The sequence below is a fragment of the Mus musculus genome, chromosome 10 (genome assembly GCF_000001635.26).
Source record: "Mus musculus strain C57BL/6J chromosome 10, GRCm38.p6 C57BL/6J".
Classification (NCBI taxonomy): domain Eukaryota; kingdom Metazoa; phylum Chordata; class Mammalia; order Rodentia; family Muridae; genus Mus; species Mus musculus.
This window is the reverse complement of record NC_000076.6, coordinates 127,607,190-127,621,637: the sequence shown is the minus strand read 5'-3', so window position 1 is coordinate 127,621,637 and position 14,448 is coordinate 127,607,190. Positions and strand designations below refer to the sequence as shown.

General features: G+C 53.9%; 1 protein-coding gene across 1 annotated transcript in view; it reads left to right on the top strand.

Annotated features, from left to right (window-relative positions):
* Window positions 1-489: 489 nt before the first annotated feature.
* Lrp1 (low density lipoprotein receptor-related protein 1) overlaps window positions 490-14,448 on the top strand; it is an 82,992-nt gene continuing 69,033 nt past the window's right edge. The window contains exons 1-4 of the mRNA NM_008512.2: window positions 490-1,020; window positions 8,859-8,981; window positions 11,158-11,295; window positions 13,573-13,692. Of these exons, the coding sequence (NP_032538.2) occupies window positions 951-1,020; window positions 8,859-8,981; window positions 11,158-11,295; window positions 13,573-13,692 (451 nt within the window). The 5' untranslated portion in view covers window positions 490-950. The remainder of the gene's footprint in view (window positions 1,021-8,858; window positions 8,982-11,157; window positions 11,296-13,572; window positions 13,693-14,448) is intronic.

Genomic DNA, 14,448 nt, shown 5'->3' with positions numbered 1-14,448 from the left:
CCCCACCCTAGGCTAGGGAGGCACTGTCTGGGTTTCCCCAAGGAAATCAGGCCTCCGCCTAGACAGCGGCTCGGGACCCCACTGAGGGGATCTGAAATCCTGGGGTGTGACATAGAGTTTTAAAGAGGCACTAGAGCGCAGCTCTCCTTGCCCCTTACCCCATTCCCACCCTTGGCTCTACCGGCTCTAGGGAGCGCTGGGATGAGGTAGACGCAGTTAGAGGACAGGGTGCCCGGGGACTCCCACTCTCGGACCGCTTCCCAGAACTCCAAAGCTTGTAGCGCCTCCGACTCCCCCTCCCCAGGGCAGCGCGCCAAATCAGCGCATGCGCACTGTCAGGATTGCCGCGTAGCTCTTTCTCCCCCCCCCCCCACCTCTTTTTTTCTTTCCCCGCCCCTTCCCTCCTTCCCTCCTCTCCCTGTCCCCTCCCTCTCCCCTCTGAACACCCCCCTCCCTCCTCCCCCCCACCCCCCCCCCCCGCGGCACTTCAGTCAGGGGAGCAGCGGTGCGAGCTCCAGGCCAGTGCACTGAGGAGGCGGAAACGGGGGAGCCCCTAGTGCTCCATCAGGCCCCTACCAAGGCACCCCCATCGGGTCCACGCCCCCCACCCCCCACCCCGCCTCCTCCCAATTGTGCATTTTTGCAGCCAGAGGCGGCTCCGAGATGGGGCTGTGAGCTTCGCCCTGGGAGGGGGAGAGGAGCGAGGAGTAAAGCAGGGGTGAAGGGTTCGAATTTGGGGGCAGGGGGCGCACCCGCGTCAGCAGGCCCTTCCCAGGGGGCTCGGAACTGTACCATTTCACCTATGCCCCTGGTTCGCTTTGCTTAAGGAAAGGATAAGAATAGAAGAGTCGGGGAGAGGAAGATAAAGGGGGACCCCCCAATTGGGGGGGGCGAGGACAAGAAGTAACAGGACCAGAGGGTGGGGGCTGCTGTTTGCATCGGCCCACACCATGCTGACCCCGCCGTTGCTGCTGCTGCTGCCGCTGCTTTCAGCTCTGGTCTCCGGGGCCACTATGGATGGTGAGTGAGATTCCGGCGGCCCCCATGGACCCCTGGGGGCTCCCCCTCCCCAACCCCCACTCCTGCGTCTGGATGGGGAAGGGAGACGCGGGAGGGGGTGCCTTTTGTTATCCCAGTCCAGCTGACACAGCAGAGGCCTGACTGGGGGCGGGGATGGGGTCTGATTTGGGGGATGGGAGCCTGGGACAAATGATGCTTCCAGGGCCCCCCAGCTCAGACAAAGACCAGAGGCCTGGGTAGGAAAAGAGGGCTCCCCCTTTTTCTGATCTTGGGATTAAGAGGCCTTCTCTTCCTATCTCTGGTACGGGAGGGCCTCTGCCTCCCCTACATCCTCCACCCTCCCGCCCCCCCACCCCCATCTGAATTGTGAAGGAATCCGGATTTGCTGTGTACCGCTGCAAAAGGGGGCGGAGGGCCTTTTGCAGTGGACTCTGAAGGCTGGAAGGCAAAGCCGGCTAGGGGTGCCCTGCTGGCCAAAGGGCAGGCAGGCCGAGAAAGCTGTGGGTGGGGATAGGCAGGGCCCCCTGTTTGGGTGTGGAATGAGCCCTGCATCCCAGGCATGGAGGCCCGGGTCCAGAATCCTGGGCTGCCTGCCTGGGTTCCGAAGTGAGCAGCTCCCCGCTGAGGGCCTCAGTCAGGAGCCCGGTTGAGGGATGGAGGGGTCTGGTGACGCTTATGGCTGGCTTTCCCTTCTTAATTCCTGGGAGCTTTAAGATGAGAGGAAAAACGTCAGATGTCATCATTCTGGAAGAGACTGGAGAATGGTCTGGAACGCTGGGGAGGGGTTCAGAGGAAGCTCTGTCTCCCCGATTTCAGGCTTGATCACAGTTTGGGTTGGAAGGAGAGTTGGAGGTTGGGATGGGGGTTATGACCATGCCCCCAATCCTGCTCATTTAGTAAATGTGTAAAGCCCAGCCCTGTCTCACTTCATACATACACTTTGTATATTAGTTAGGTTTGGGCTGCTGTGTTGTTTTGGGGGAATTGCATGCCCCTCGTCCCTATTTCTGTCAGCTGTTTTTCCTCTTCCATGAGTCCCCAGTTCAAGACTTGCCCAGGCTTCACGCTGGGGTCATGGGGTTGAATTGGGCTGGGTCCCTAACTTGAGAAGGGGTGAGATTTTGTGACTTCCTGTCAGGTTTGCCTCTCACTGAGGACAACAGCTTCGTAGCATCTTACAGCCCTCCTCTGCCTTCAAGAGCTTGCCAGGCCGGGATTGGGAAAGTTTTTCTCTGAAACTAGATTATGTATCCTCCCCCACCCCTGTCTCTAACTTGTTTCAGTTGTGGGAGGAGGACAAGAGGGTCAGGAGGCAGCTGTGCCCAGGAAAACAGTTTACTCAGTGGCCTTCAGTCATGTCATGTCGGGGACTGTCTTGTCTAGCTGCCACCCCTAATTTTCTGCCTGCGATGAGGAAAGAGACTTTGCCCTGTCAGGCAAGCCTGTGCAGCCACCCTCTGTCCTTCACATCTAACGTCATCCCGTGCTTTCTTCTTGGTCTCAGAGCTGGGATGGGAGAAGAAGGGAAACTGAGGCAAAGAGCTTTGGGAAGAAAATGTATTAAGCAAGAAATGGACCTGCCAGAAGCCCTGTGGAGGAGGGTGGATGGAATCAGGTAGAAGGGAAAGATGCCCGTGGAGATGTGTGGCTCATTCAGTGCTGGGTCCTGGGAAGCAGAACCCCCAAGACCCTAAATGCTGGGCTAAGTTGATAGGTGGTCATTGAATGAGGAACTCTGACACGTTCCCCTTAACTGTCTCTAGCCGCGTACCTCTAAGTCTCCAGTTCATTTCAGCTCTGCACACAGTTTCTCAGGGCTGGGATAAAGGTCAGTGGTAGGGTATTTGTCCTAGTGCACGGGATGCCCCCTGTTCCATCTCTGGCAAGAAATACAGTCCGAGAGAAAGGACTACCTCCTGGGGAGGAAGAGAGAACCTGTAGAAAAGTAGACCCCGTGCATTCTGGAGCTCTTAGCCAAGCCCTCTAGACACTGAACATTCGTCTTGGCTTTCTAGAGAAGGACCCTTCTGCCTCGACCTACCTAACAGTTCTAATTGCCCTTCCTGTTGCTCAGGAATAACTCTAGGGACCGCCCCATACTCTCTTCCCTCTGTGTCTGAAACTCATCCGGGAGTCCTTTGCCTTATGGGGTGAGAGGCTTCACTTCCTCCTGGTAGACACATTTGGATACATTTGTAGCCAAGGAGGATGGAAAAGGCAGAGAAGGATCATTGACAGCCCTGCTGAGATGGGACACTTCGTGGTGGAGGAACTTGACAGGCAGCCAGCTCAGGGAAGACAGCTGACTTCTTTCCCCAGCTCTCTCCTCTCCAGCGTGAGCCGGCATGTTAGTAGTTGCTAGGAAAGGTGGACAGTTGATGTGAGTTATGAGGTTGAAGTGTCAGCCTCCTGTCTTCCTGGAGAACGTTCCAGTTCTCTATTCCCCCTGTTCAGATCCAAATCCTAAACATCCCTTCTTCAAAGCCAGGCACGTGTAGGAAATTCATTGGGGCTATTATTTTGATGTTGGGGGCTACTTCACAAGACTTTTTTCTTTTTCTTGTTCTCTGTGCTTTTATTTGTTTTATTATTCTCTATCACCTGCCTTTACTGGGCCTTCCAACCTTGTCACCCCAGGCCCAGCCCTAAGTCAGATCCTTTCCAAACTCATACCCTCTTCAAACCCCTTCCTGGGGTTGGGCACAGCTCGGTGGGGGACGGGGTGGCAGGGCACACATAGCATGCTTAAGGCCCTGGATTCTGTCCCCTGTACCAACAAAACCCAAATCAACCAGCCATCGCTTACTATTGCAAAGACCTTCCTTATCCCCATTTTACTCTTAATTGCAAACCAAAAATGTATTCTCTCACACACACCCTGAATTCTCTTCTGGGGGTCTTCCCTGCCCCTTGGATTCTTTACCCTGCCTGTGATCCAGGTCTGAGCAGGAGAGCTTGCTTGTCCTTGGGGAACCTGGGCTGTTGAGTGGGACCATGCAAGGGTCCCAGAGTTGGTGGTGACTTGTGCCAGGGAACCTGGTCCCGCCTCCTGTGTTCTGTCCCAGATTTCAGCCTGGTTAGCAGGATCCTGCATTGTTTGGAGAAGGAAGCAGTTGGCTCTGGAGTGTTTCCCGTGCTGCGACCTCATGGCACCAGCGCAGAGCCTCCCAGAAGGTGCTGAGGGGCAGAGAGAAGGGATTCTTCATCACACTCCCATGAGATGACAATCCCATGCCCTGACTTCCCTGGCTGAAGAGTTTGACTTCCATGTGTGTTGTGTGGGGATTGGGGGAGACACCCTCCCACTCTGTTAGAGACAGCAGCCTCTAACCTGGACTCCCATTAGTCAAAATGTTTCTGATGCTGGGACTTTGTCTCCCAAAGCCAGGATATGTACTGCCCTCCACTCTGTCACAGGGAGAGGGGGTCATTTTCTGGGTTCACCCCAGGAGAGCTGTGTCACCCTCTGGGCAACCTCTGCCCTGAGCCCACTTCCTGTCTTTTTTGGCTGTCTGCTTTGCTGTGTGTCTGCTCTGTGTCTCTGGCCCTCTTGGTTCCTACCCTTTGCAGCCTTTCAGCTTTGATTGTTCTCAGTCACTGTCTTAATTTCTTTTGTCTAAGTCTGACTTCTGTGCAGTCCCCTGGATCTTGAAAGCTACTGGTAGTGGTATTTCTCCTGGGCTTTCCTGCCTGTCCCTTACCTTCCTGGACCCAGATGGTCCCCTCCAACTTCCTCTCTCCTAACCCTCCTCACTGATTTTGGGAAGTGTCATTAGGGCACATATTTCTGGAACAACAACAACAAAATGAAAAAAAAATTGATTTTTTTTTTTTGATGTTGTTGTTGTGGGCTAAAAGGGAGGACTGGAGGTATTTCAGAAAGAAAAAAAGGAGGTGAGACTTCTAGTAGAACTTCCTCCTAATGGAAAAGACCTAGAGAACAGGTCAGGAGCTTAGGTCCTTACCACCAGTGAGCGGTGAGCGCAGGCCATGTGGGCATGGGGGAGGGCCAATAACGGACTCAGCCTTGGGAGAAAGAGGTTGACCTCCGCAGGCATTCCAGTGGATCTGGATTTTATTTGTGGGGGAAAGGAAGAGACAGGGTCGTGGGTCAGGCTGATGTCCTGCTGAGTCAATATTGACTCAGGATTGAAGGGTAGACCCTTCTCTTCCCCTGGCGGTCCAAGCCACCCTGTCTGTCCATCTGTCCCAGGCCGCAGAGCAGGGTTTCAGACTCAGGAATGACAAAAATGTGTCTGAACCTCACTGAGCAGGAAGGAGCCACTGGTAACACCCAAAATACATAAAATTTGGGGAAAGCTCTGTGTTGGGCAGGAGGCCTTCCCTGCCTGGCTCTCCTCAAGTATTTGAAAGCTCAGATTCCTGCAGTCTGTCCCCAGCTCTGCTTGTTCTCTTAGCTTAGCCATGCGGTTTCTCTTACAGAATGTCCCCAGACCTATTAGAGGGTTCCTAGCCCTCTCTCTACCCTGTCACTCTCCAAGTGGCCCAGGGTCACTTTCTTGCTGTTCCAGCCTTCTGTCTCCTGTCCTTCAGGAAGAATGCCTGGGGCTCCCAGGGGTTGTTGAAGGGCAGGCACTGCTTCTTTGGAAAGTCTCTGTCTGAGACTATACTTTCTCCCCCTTCCCTAGCCAAGCATTCTGGCTCCTGCCACCACCCTACCCCAAGGTCCCAGAGTGGGACAGAAGAGATAGCCAAGGCTTGAGCCAGGCAGTGGGGTCTGTGTTGTGTCTGGATACACACCCAACCCCACACCTCCTGGCCTGCCTGGCTCCAGCTTGGTGGCCCTGGGGGCCTTGGCTGGGCTGGGTGCCTGGTTGGGGAGGGGCAGGGTGTTGGCTAAGTTAGCATGGCGGTCACATCTCTAGGCAAAGCTGAGAACAGACGCCCCTGTGTCCCCGTGCTCCTTCAGCTCTCTCTCCCTCCTCCCTCTCTCCAGCTTCTCCCTTAGGCCCCAGCCCTCCTCTGTCCCATTCTTACCCCACTCCTCCATGCCCTCCTCCCCAGAGGCTACCCAGTCTGAACAATGTCTGTTGCCCTCCCTCTGACAGGGACCGATGTTCCTACCTCTTCTTTCTCAGGGTTCTCTGTAGGATAGCCACTGGCAAGCATCTCGTAGCCTGACAGTTGGACCCCAGGGCTTCAGATCTGTGTATGGCACTTAGTGGTCACTTTTAAAGAATGTTCATTGCCATCTGGTGTGGGGGACGGTGAGGGGATGGGCAGGGACCAGAGGTTGGTCACCAATTCCTGACCCACAAAGACAGGTTTTCTGAGTGTGGAGTTCAGATGCACAAGACTCCACTAAGGACATCTAGGTTGGCTTGGCCTTTAAAGAGATTATACATTTCCTCCTCCATCCCACTCCCTCCCAGCTCCCTCCCAGCCTGGAGGAAGCGTCACTTGGCTGTGGAGACTGCCCCAAAGTAGGTTATGTTATGTGTTTTCCTTCTCCCCCTGAAGGAAATCAAAGACAGGCTTCAGCCTTCTCACTCAAAATTCCTAGGGCTTTCTCCACCATGGCCGACAGGAAGTCCTTTCACTTATCTCCACTCCTTCTGCTATCCTGGCTCTCCTGAGAGACCCACAACCTCCCCCTCCACCACCACCCCCGTCCACCCTCTGCCCCTGGGCCTAAGGAGATGGTGCAGGATAGGGTCTGAGCCCTCCTCTTCCTTTCTGGGAGGGAGGGAGGGAGCCCATCCCCCACGGCCCTCCACAAGAGCACATCTGGTTTGCGAATCTCTCATTTCAGCTTTTGGAGTTTGCCAGCTGCTGTTTCCTCTGTCAAATTCAGGCCAAAAATGGGGGTGGGGGGGGACAGTGGGGGAACCATGTGAGGGCCAAAGGAGGGGATCCATGGCTGGGACTCGGAAGACAGAGGAGGTCAGAGCGACCAGCCGGTGACCTCAGGCCCTGGCTGTGAGTTCTGCCACACTGGGAGTGTCAGGGCATGGGCTCAGCCCCAGGTGGGAGAGGGAAGACGTGTCATTGGCCTGGGTATCTTGGGGAGGGGGTCCGCTCTGAACTCCAAACACCCCCATCTGTCTCTGAATCCCACTGTGGTCCCTCTCTCCCACCTCAGGCCGCCTGGCTGGCCAGAGGAAGCGATGGTCTCCAGCATGCTAACTAGGTTGGCAGGGCTGTTTCCCCGGGAAGACCTCACAGCTGGCCCAGTGGGGCAATGAACTCAGCATTATCCACCTCCTCAAGGGGCCTTTATTCCCGGATCAGGGTGGGAGGGAGGGAGGGGGACTCCAAGGGGGCCTGGCCAGGCCTTCCTTGATGTGTTTCCTGAACTCAGCTCTGATGCTGGCCAGGGGCCTGGGTACAGTCCCCTCTGCCAGAGCTGGGGATGAGGGAGAGAGGGACATTTCAGTGTGGCCATCAGACTCCCTCCTTCGGAGCCCTGACACACTTTTCTTACTCTCCTGTCTCAGCCTGAGTTAGTACTGTGTCGTCTCCCCAGGAACTGTAGGTCTGGAGGGGTCCATGGCCTTTGGATCCATCTCAGTGCCTAGTTCAGTGCCTGGCACAAAACCGGCCTCCAGTTCTGTGTCAGGGAAACAGAACCGGGCTTTACCCAGCGGGAGAAAAGGTGATAGAAGCTGGGAGAGGAGATTCCTGCTCTGGTGTGGATTGAAAGACCCCACCCCCACCCCATGCAGGACATGGTGACTGGAACAGATGGGCTGCCTCCCCGGTGAGGGCTGCACTCTTTAAGAACCTAGAGCCCTGGTGCTAAAGAGATGACTCAGTGGTTAAGAGCACCGCTTGCTTTTCCAGAGGTCCTGAGTTCAAATCCCGCCATGCAAAGGCAGCTCGCACCTGTTTCTAACTCCACTTCCAGGGGATCCGGTGCCTCTGTGCTCTCCTCAGGCACCAGGCAAGCGTGCTACCCAGACAGCAGTGCAGGCAAAACACCCATACACGTAAAACTTAAAAAGAAAGAAAGGAAAAACAAAACAACAAATGCAGATTTGGCTGAACTGGGTTGAGTAAGTCCTGGTTTGTCACTTTATAATCCTGGGCAGGTCTGGCCCAGAAACTGTGGGCTAGCCTTCCCTCATATCAACTTGTGGGGAAGACTAAATAAGACGGCACACAGAAAGAGCTAGTTTATCACTGTCTGAGGCTCCCAGGACTGCCAGCTGTCTTTGGTGTAGCTCCTCACTGGGGGATGAAAGGGATTAGAACCAGGTGGTCCCTATGGATATAATCACTCCATAGGTGAGGGGCATCCCAGTTAGTTCCTAGAGATCAAGCCAGCCAGCACCCTGCCTCTGATGGATCCTTCTTATCCAGAGAACTCCCCCGAAAGCTGAAGTTTCTGCCCAGCTGCCCTCTGCAGATAACATCTCCAGGCCACGCTGTGTGCCAAGGGCAGCTCCCCAGTTCTCATCTGGGGGTCCAGTGGTAAGGAGTAGGAGCTGGGTGATATAGGTCAAGAGGCCAGTAGTGTCCTGAGGTCAGAAGCAGAGGTTAGGAAAGGCCAGCTGCTGGCTGTCAGTGGGAACAAGAGGAACATGGAGGAAAGGCACAGCAGAGGGCTCTGCCCTGCCCCGCCATCATCCCTGGCAGGGTGAGGGGTGCTGGTGTCTGGTGTGGTGACAAACAGCAAGGAGGTAGAGGGACATGCTGTACAGACAACCTAGAAAACTTGGGAAGGGGTGATAAGATCCTCTTGGCTCCTCCAGTGTTCCAGACCTACTGTATAGAGAGGATGGATGCTGGAGAAGAACGAGCCTTAGGAAACCCCAGGGTCCAAGAGTTGACTTCTGTCCTTCCTTGACATCTACCCTTTCTTTCCTTGCCTCCAGCCCCTAAAACTTGCAGCCCTAAGCAGTTTGCCTGCAGAGACCAAATCACCTGTATCTCAAAGGGCTGGCGGTGTGACGGTGAAAGAGATTGCCCCGACGGCTCTGATGAAGCCCCTGAGATCTGTGAGTACCTTCCCGGGCTTGCTCTCTCCAGATAAGAGCAGCCATCTCTAGCCTAGCATGGACCTTGCTCTGTGCTTGTATTTGCCCGTGACACAGCTAAAAGTGTAGCCGCTTCTCCGGAGTGCCTGCAGGGTGCCTGGTGTGTGTAGCAGCAGCACCTGGGATTTCTCCTTTGGCTGCTACGTGCCCAAGACTATTGGGGACAGTATCCTCTGGGGCTGCATCTCTGTCTCGGGGAGATAACCGCGCCACCCTTTCCTTCGAGCATTTCCTCTGGCTGGTGCTCACTGAGCAGCCTCCAGGTCTTGCCAGGTACCCTGCTGCCCTTAGTCCCAGGCCAAAGGCCACTGCCCTGTACCAGAAGCCCCACCCCTGTGCCCTTCCCGACACCCTCCCCTCCCCTGCCCCCAATAAGTGGTGTAATCAGAGGCAGCTGTTTAAACTGGGAGAAAGGTCCCCACCCAGCCTTCACCCATCCAGTGGCCAGGATGGGGAATGGTTCATAGGGTAGAAGACTTGCTGCCAAGACCCTAGAGTCCTGGGGTCTCCACCCAGTGTCTCCCCCACATGGCCAATCCTGGCCAAGGTCTTAGCATGCTCAGGGCTTCATCTGGCTCTGGTCCTATCTGTGCCCTTTTCCCATACCTCCAACCATGGTTATCAAGGGTAACATGTAGGGTGGGAATGAAGGCTCCTGTTTTCTTCCCTACCCCAGTGTCCTGCCCTGGGTGAGTAGGAGCCGGGGTATTAGACCTGTAGCCTCCTCCTGGCTAAACTACTTCCTCTCCACACGGTTGACCCCCTGCCTGTGTGATGGAAGGACAGAAAACCAAGGAGAAGGGCTGGGTCACACTCTTGTTCATTCTTCTTTCTGTTTCCTACAAATCTCATCTTAGATAATTCCCAAATAACAGAATCACATAGCCCCATCTGGCCCACTGACCCGACAGAGGTTCTGACAGGTTTATATAGCCCATGTGGATGCTCCCAAGAGTGGCCAAAGAAACACTCTGACAGACGCCCAGACACGTGGACACAGGGGTACACACAAACCCAGGCAGGGTCACAAAATGGAAACTCCCTTGCCCACAAGCCACTCCCTGCACAAGCAGTGCCAGTAGGGCTCCACCCACACAGACACACCCTCTCCTACCTTGCCTGTTGGGACCATTGTCTTACCCTCTCGTCCCTCCACCTGGTTACCATGGTAATTAAGAGGGATGTGGTCAGTAGGCCACAACTTTGGACCTCTCCAGATCCTTTTGTAGATCTTTGCTCTGGGTTGCAAGTCTAGAATAATACTGTTGAATTGAAATATAGTATAAGTCACATACACGGTTCTAAAATTTCCAAGTAGCCACACTAAAAAAATTAATTTGAGTGCTTTTACCAAAGACACCTAAAATATTGTTTCAATATACTAATGCTATCTGTATGAAATTATTAGAGATCGTTTGCCCTCCTTTGATATATCAAAAACTAGTATATATTTTATAAGCAATTTTAAAGATTTACTTAATTTTATTTATATGAGTATACTGTAGCTGTCTTCAGACACACCAGAAGAGGGCATCAGATCCCATTACAGATGGTTGTGAGCCACCATGTGGTTGCTGGGAATCAAACTCAGGACCTCAGGAAGAGCAGCCAGTGCTCTTAACCGCTGAGCCATCTCTTCAACCCCTATAAGTAGTTTTAACTTAATGCACACTCACAGCATTTGAGAACCACATATGGCCGGTGCTGTGTACATGAGTTGACTCACTTGTAGACCCAGCTCTGCTCTCTGAGAACCATACAAAGGTGGTTTGTGTTTGTTTATCATTTGAGCTCCTTTCTGCCAGGGACTATGTTTCCTTAACGCTCATCAAAATCTTTCACTTCTGCCTTCTGCCTGTCTCCCGATTACAGGATGTTGAGGCTGGAGGTTCCCTAAGCGTGGTTTGGGAGTAGGCCCTAGCTCTCCCCTCTGCACAGCCGTCCCCAGATGCGTGGCTACTCTTGTGAGCAGCTATATGTAGAAGGGTCCGTCCAGTCCCTAAACCTCTTGAGATCTAGAATGTATGGCTATCTGAAATGCCAATCTTGGCTTATTAAATCTATCTACCCAGTACAGAGACGACTAGACAGCCACCCCAGGCAGCCTGGTCATGCCGTCACTTCTGTTTGCTCCCAGGTCCACAGAGTAAAGCCCAGAGATGCCCGCCAAATGAGCACAGTTGTCTGGGGACTGAGCTATGTGTCCCCATGTCTCGTCTCTGCAACGGGATCCAGGACTGCATGGATGGCTCAGACGAGGGTGCTCACTGCCGAGGTAAGGGCTCCCCATACTCTCCTGTGCCAACAATACAAGATCTCTTGGCTCCGTGTCTGGTGGGATGACCAGTTTGTGATCGAGGACCATCTTTGAGCTTTAGTGTGTATGAGACCTTGTTCTACTCTCATGCCCAGGCTTGCCCGGCCCTTTGGGCTTGGAGATTGATCAAAGAGCCCTAAGGGCTTCAGCCGTGGGCCTGACTGACCACTTTCCTCTGGCTGTGTGTGCTTAGATAAGTCACTGCCTCTTTTCAAGTCCGTTCTCAACTATTCAGCATTTTTATACTGTTTGTTTTTAATTGTGGACTCCTTCAAAAGCTTTCCTATCTGACTCCTGACAGAGGATTGGAGGTGCTGTGCTCAGAGCTGGGGATAGGCACAGAGGGAGAGTTTGTGACCCTCCAGAACTGCAAATCTGGGAGGGGCCCGGAAGCCACTCTGCTCCTTCCTTTCCCGGCAGCCCATACATTCTCAGAGCTGGTGGCTGGGGGAGGCAGTTTAGTCTGAGGAGGGAACACTAGTGATAAGTCATACCTCTTAGCTGTGTAGCAGCTTGAGAGGAACCCATGGTGTGGGTAGTGACAAAGCTTCAGGCCTAGCTCTTAGAGAAATAGTAGCCTCTTTTCTTCTGCCCTGGGCTCTGGGCCTGGAGCAAGCAACGTCTGACAGACCTTGAGGAAGACAGTCATGGGAGTCGGGGTGCGGCCAGTGTCGTATGTCATACACATGTCAGAAAACATCTGCCTGTGGGAGGCGGCACATCTGGATCCTTTCACTCCGGCATGGACTGTGGAGCAAGGGAATTTGTGGGGGATTTTTCCCCTCCTTTCTTTTTGGCTGATTTCATCTGGAGATCCTGGAAAGAGATACAGAAATTAAGTTTAGGGATAACTTCAGCCCCGTGACCAAGCTTAGCCAACAGTGTGTGCCCAGGTTCAATTCCTTCTGGAATACCTTTTTAGTTACAGAAACAAACAAACAAAAACTTGACTTTGAACCTCCCCCAATATTAGAGAAGTCCCCCAACCCCCGCCACCCAGCCCCAAACCAATCTTTTCTAGATTTTCCACAGCAGGCAATGTTTTCTTCCTTGGCAAAAGACAGCGAAGGCGGTACATTTGGGCTTTCTGGTCAGAGAAGGGCAGAAGGAGTAACCGAGGCCCACCTCCCCACCCCAGCTCCTCCTGCCAGGCTTAGCGCCTTAAACACCTTAGCTTCTGAGCTGTTCTCTTCTGTGTGGAGGAATGGGGCACTTGGACAAAGGGGTCTTTGTGGCTTAGTTGCCCAGACCCAACAAGCCCTTAATTGGGTCGCTGGTCTTGGGGGGGCTGTTCTCGTACCTCTCCCTGCCCTGCCCCCGTCTTACCCCTTCTGTCTCCCCTGTGGAAGTGGGTCATGGCAGAAGGAAGAATCCATTTTACTCCCCCTCTTCATCCTCCATCTGGACTCTGGGTCTTCCCTCCGAGGCCCCCAGAACTCAAAGCTGACTTAGAAGAGTACTTTTAGGCCAGAAGACAAAAGCAACCATGTGTCTGTCCATTCTTCACCCTCAGCTGGAGCTGATGTAGTAACTCCCTTTGGGTACAAACACAAGGCACACAAAAGGGACAAGATTCACTGTCCCTTCCTGTGGATCCCAGAACCCATCCTAGGGTAGACACAGATATACTGAGTGTTGGGGCAGGAAGAGGCGGGTGACAAGCCACAGTTGGCTGTGACCCTGTACCTGCCGTGTTGGCCCCTTCTGGGCTTTGCAAAAATACTATACTGCACTTGCTTCCTCAGCCCCCTCGCTCTCAGATACAATGGCCTTTACTTCAATGCAGTTTGTGAAGGGTGACTGGAAATGGAGGGGGTTTGCTGTCTTGGGATAACTGTGTGTCTGGGGTGGTTGCTGTCCTGGGATGGTTGCTGTCCTGGGGTGGCTGTGTGTCTGGGGTGGCTGTGTGTCTGGAGTGGTTGCTGTCCTGGAGTGGCTGTGTGTCTGGGGTGGTTGCTGTCCTGGGGTGGCTGCTGTCCTGGAGTGGCTGTGGGTCTGGGGTGGTTGCTGTCCTGGGGTGGCTGTGAGTCTGAGGTGGTTGCTGTCCTGGGGTGGCTGTGTGTCTGGGGTGGTTGCTGTCCTGGGGTGGCTGCTGTCCTGGAGTGGCTGTGGGTCTGGGGTGGCTGCTGTCCTGGGGTGGCTGTGAGTCTAGGGTGGTTGCTGTCCTGGGGTGGCTGTGTGTCTGGGGTAGTTGCTGTCTCAGGGTGGCCTGAGTGTCTCTCTTGTCCCGTGCAGAGCTCCGAGCCAACTGTTCTCGAATGGGTTGTCAACACCATTGTGTACCTACACCCAGTGGGCCCACGTGCTACTGTAACAGCAGCTTCCAGCTGCAGGCAGATGGCAAGACGTGCAAAGGTGCGTAAACATGACTGTGTGGGTAGGGTGTGTGCATGAGGAGGCTGGCTGCAAGGTGGGCTGGAGCAGGGCCGGGCCGGGGCGGGGGGGGGGGGGGACAACAACAGGGGATGGCGTGGTCCAAGAGGCAGTCAACACATAGTGTGGCTACAAGCCCTCAGCATTGCTTTCAGCCTACCCTTAATATACATGCCTCCAAAAGTTGTAGCTAGCACGTGAATTTTGCTGTCAACGGTGAAACATTAGCCCGACGGCATGGCTTGCACCTGTAACTACCATATTTGGAAAGCTGAGGTGTGTGGATTCCTGTGAGTTCCAGGCCAACCTGGGCTGCAGAAGGAACCCTTTCTCCAAAAAGTAGATCACGCACGCTTTACAGATAAAAACACAAAGCTCCTTCGCAAAGTTTCTTCAATTCCAATGCTGTTCCCCTCTTCCTGGAGGGCAGACCTCCTAGTCATGTGTGTGCTGCCCTACTGCAAGCCTCCTCTCCCGCCCCCCCCCCGCCCCCACCAAAATCTAATTGGAAGTATTGCTTGTGTGTGTGTTCTCTTTCCGTAAGTGATGCCACACTGTGGGTATCACTTACAGTGTTTCTCTTTAGCGTGTTCCAGGGATTTCCCCGCCCCCCATCCCTGGTAGTATGTAGAGATTTATCTCATTCATTAAAAAAAAACCACTGTGACGTGAATCTATGACCACAGCTTACTTGGCCATTTCCCTGTTGATGAGTAAGATGTTCCCAATGCGAACTTT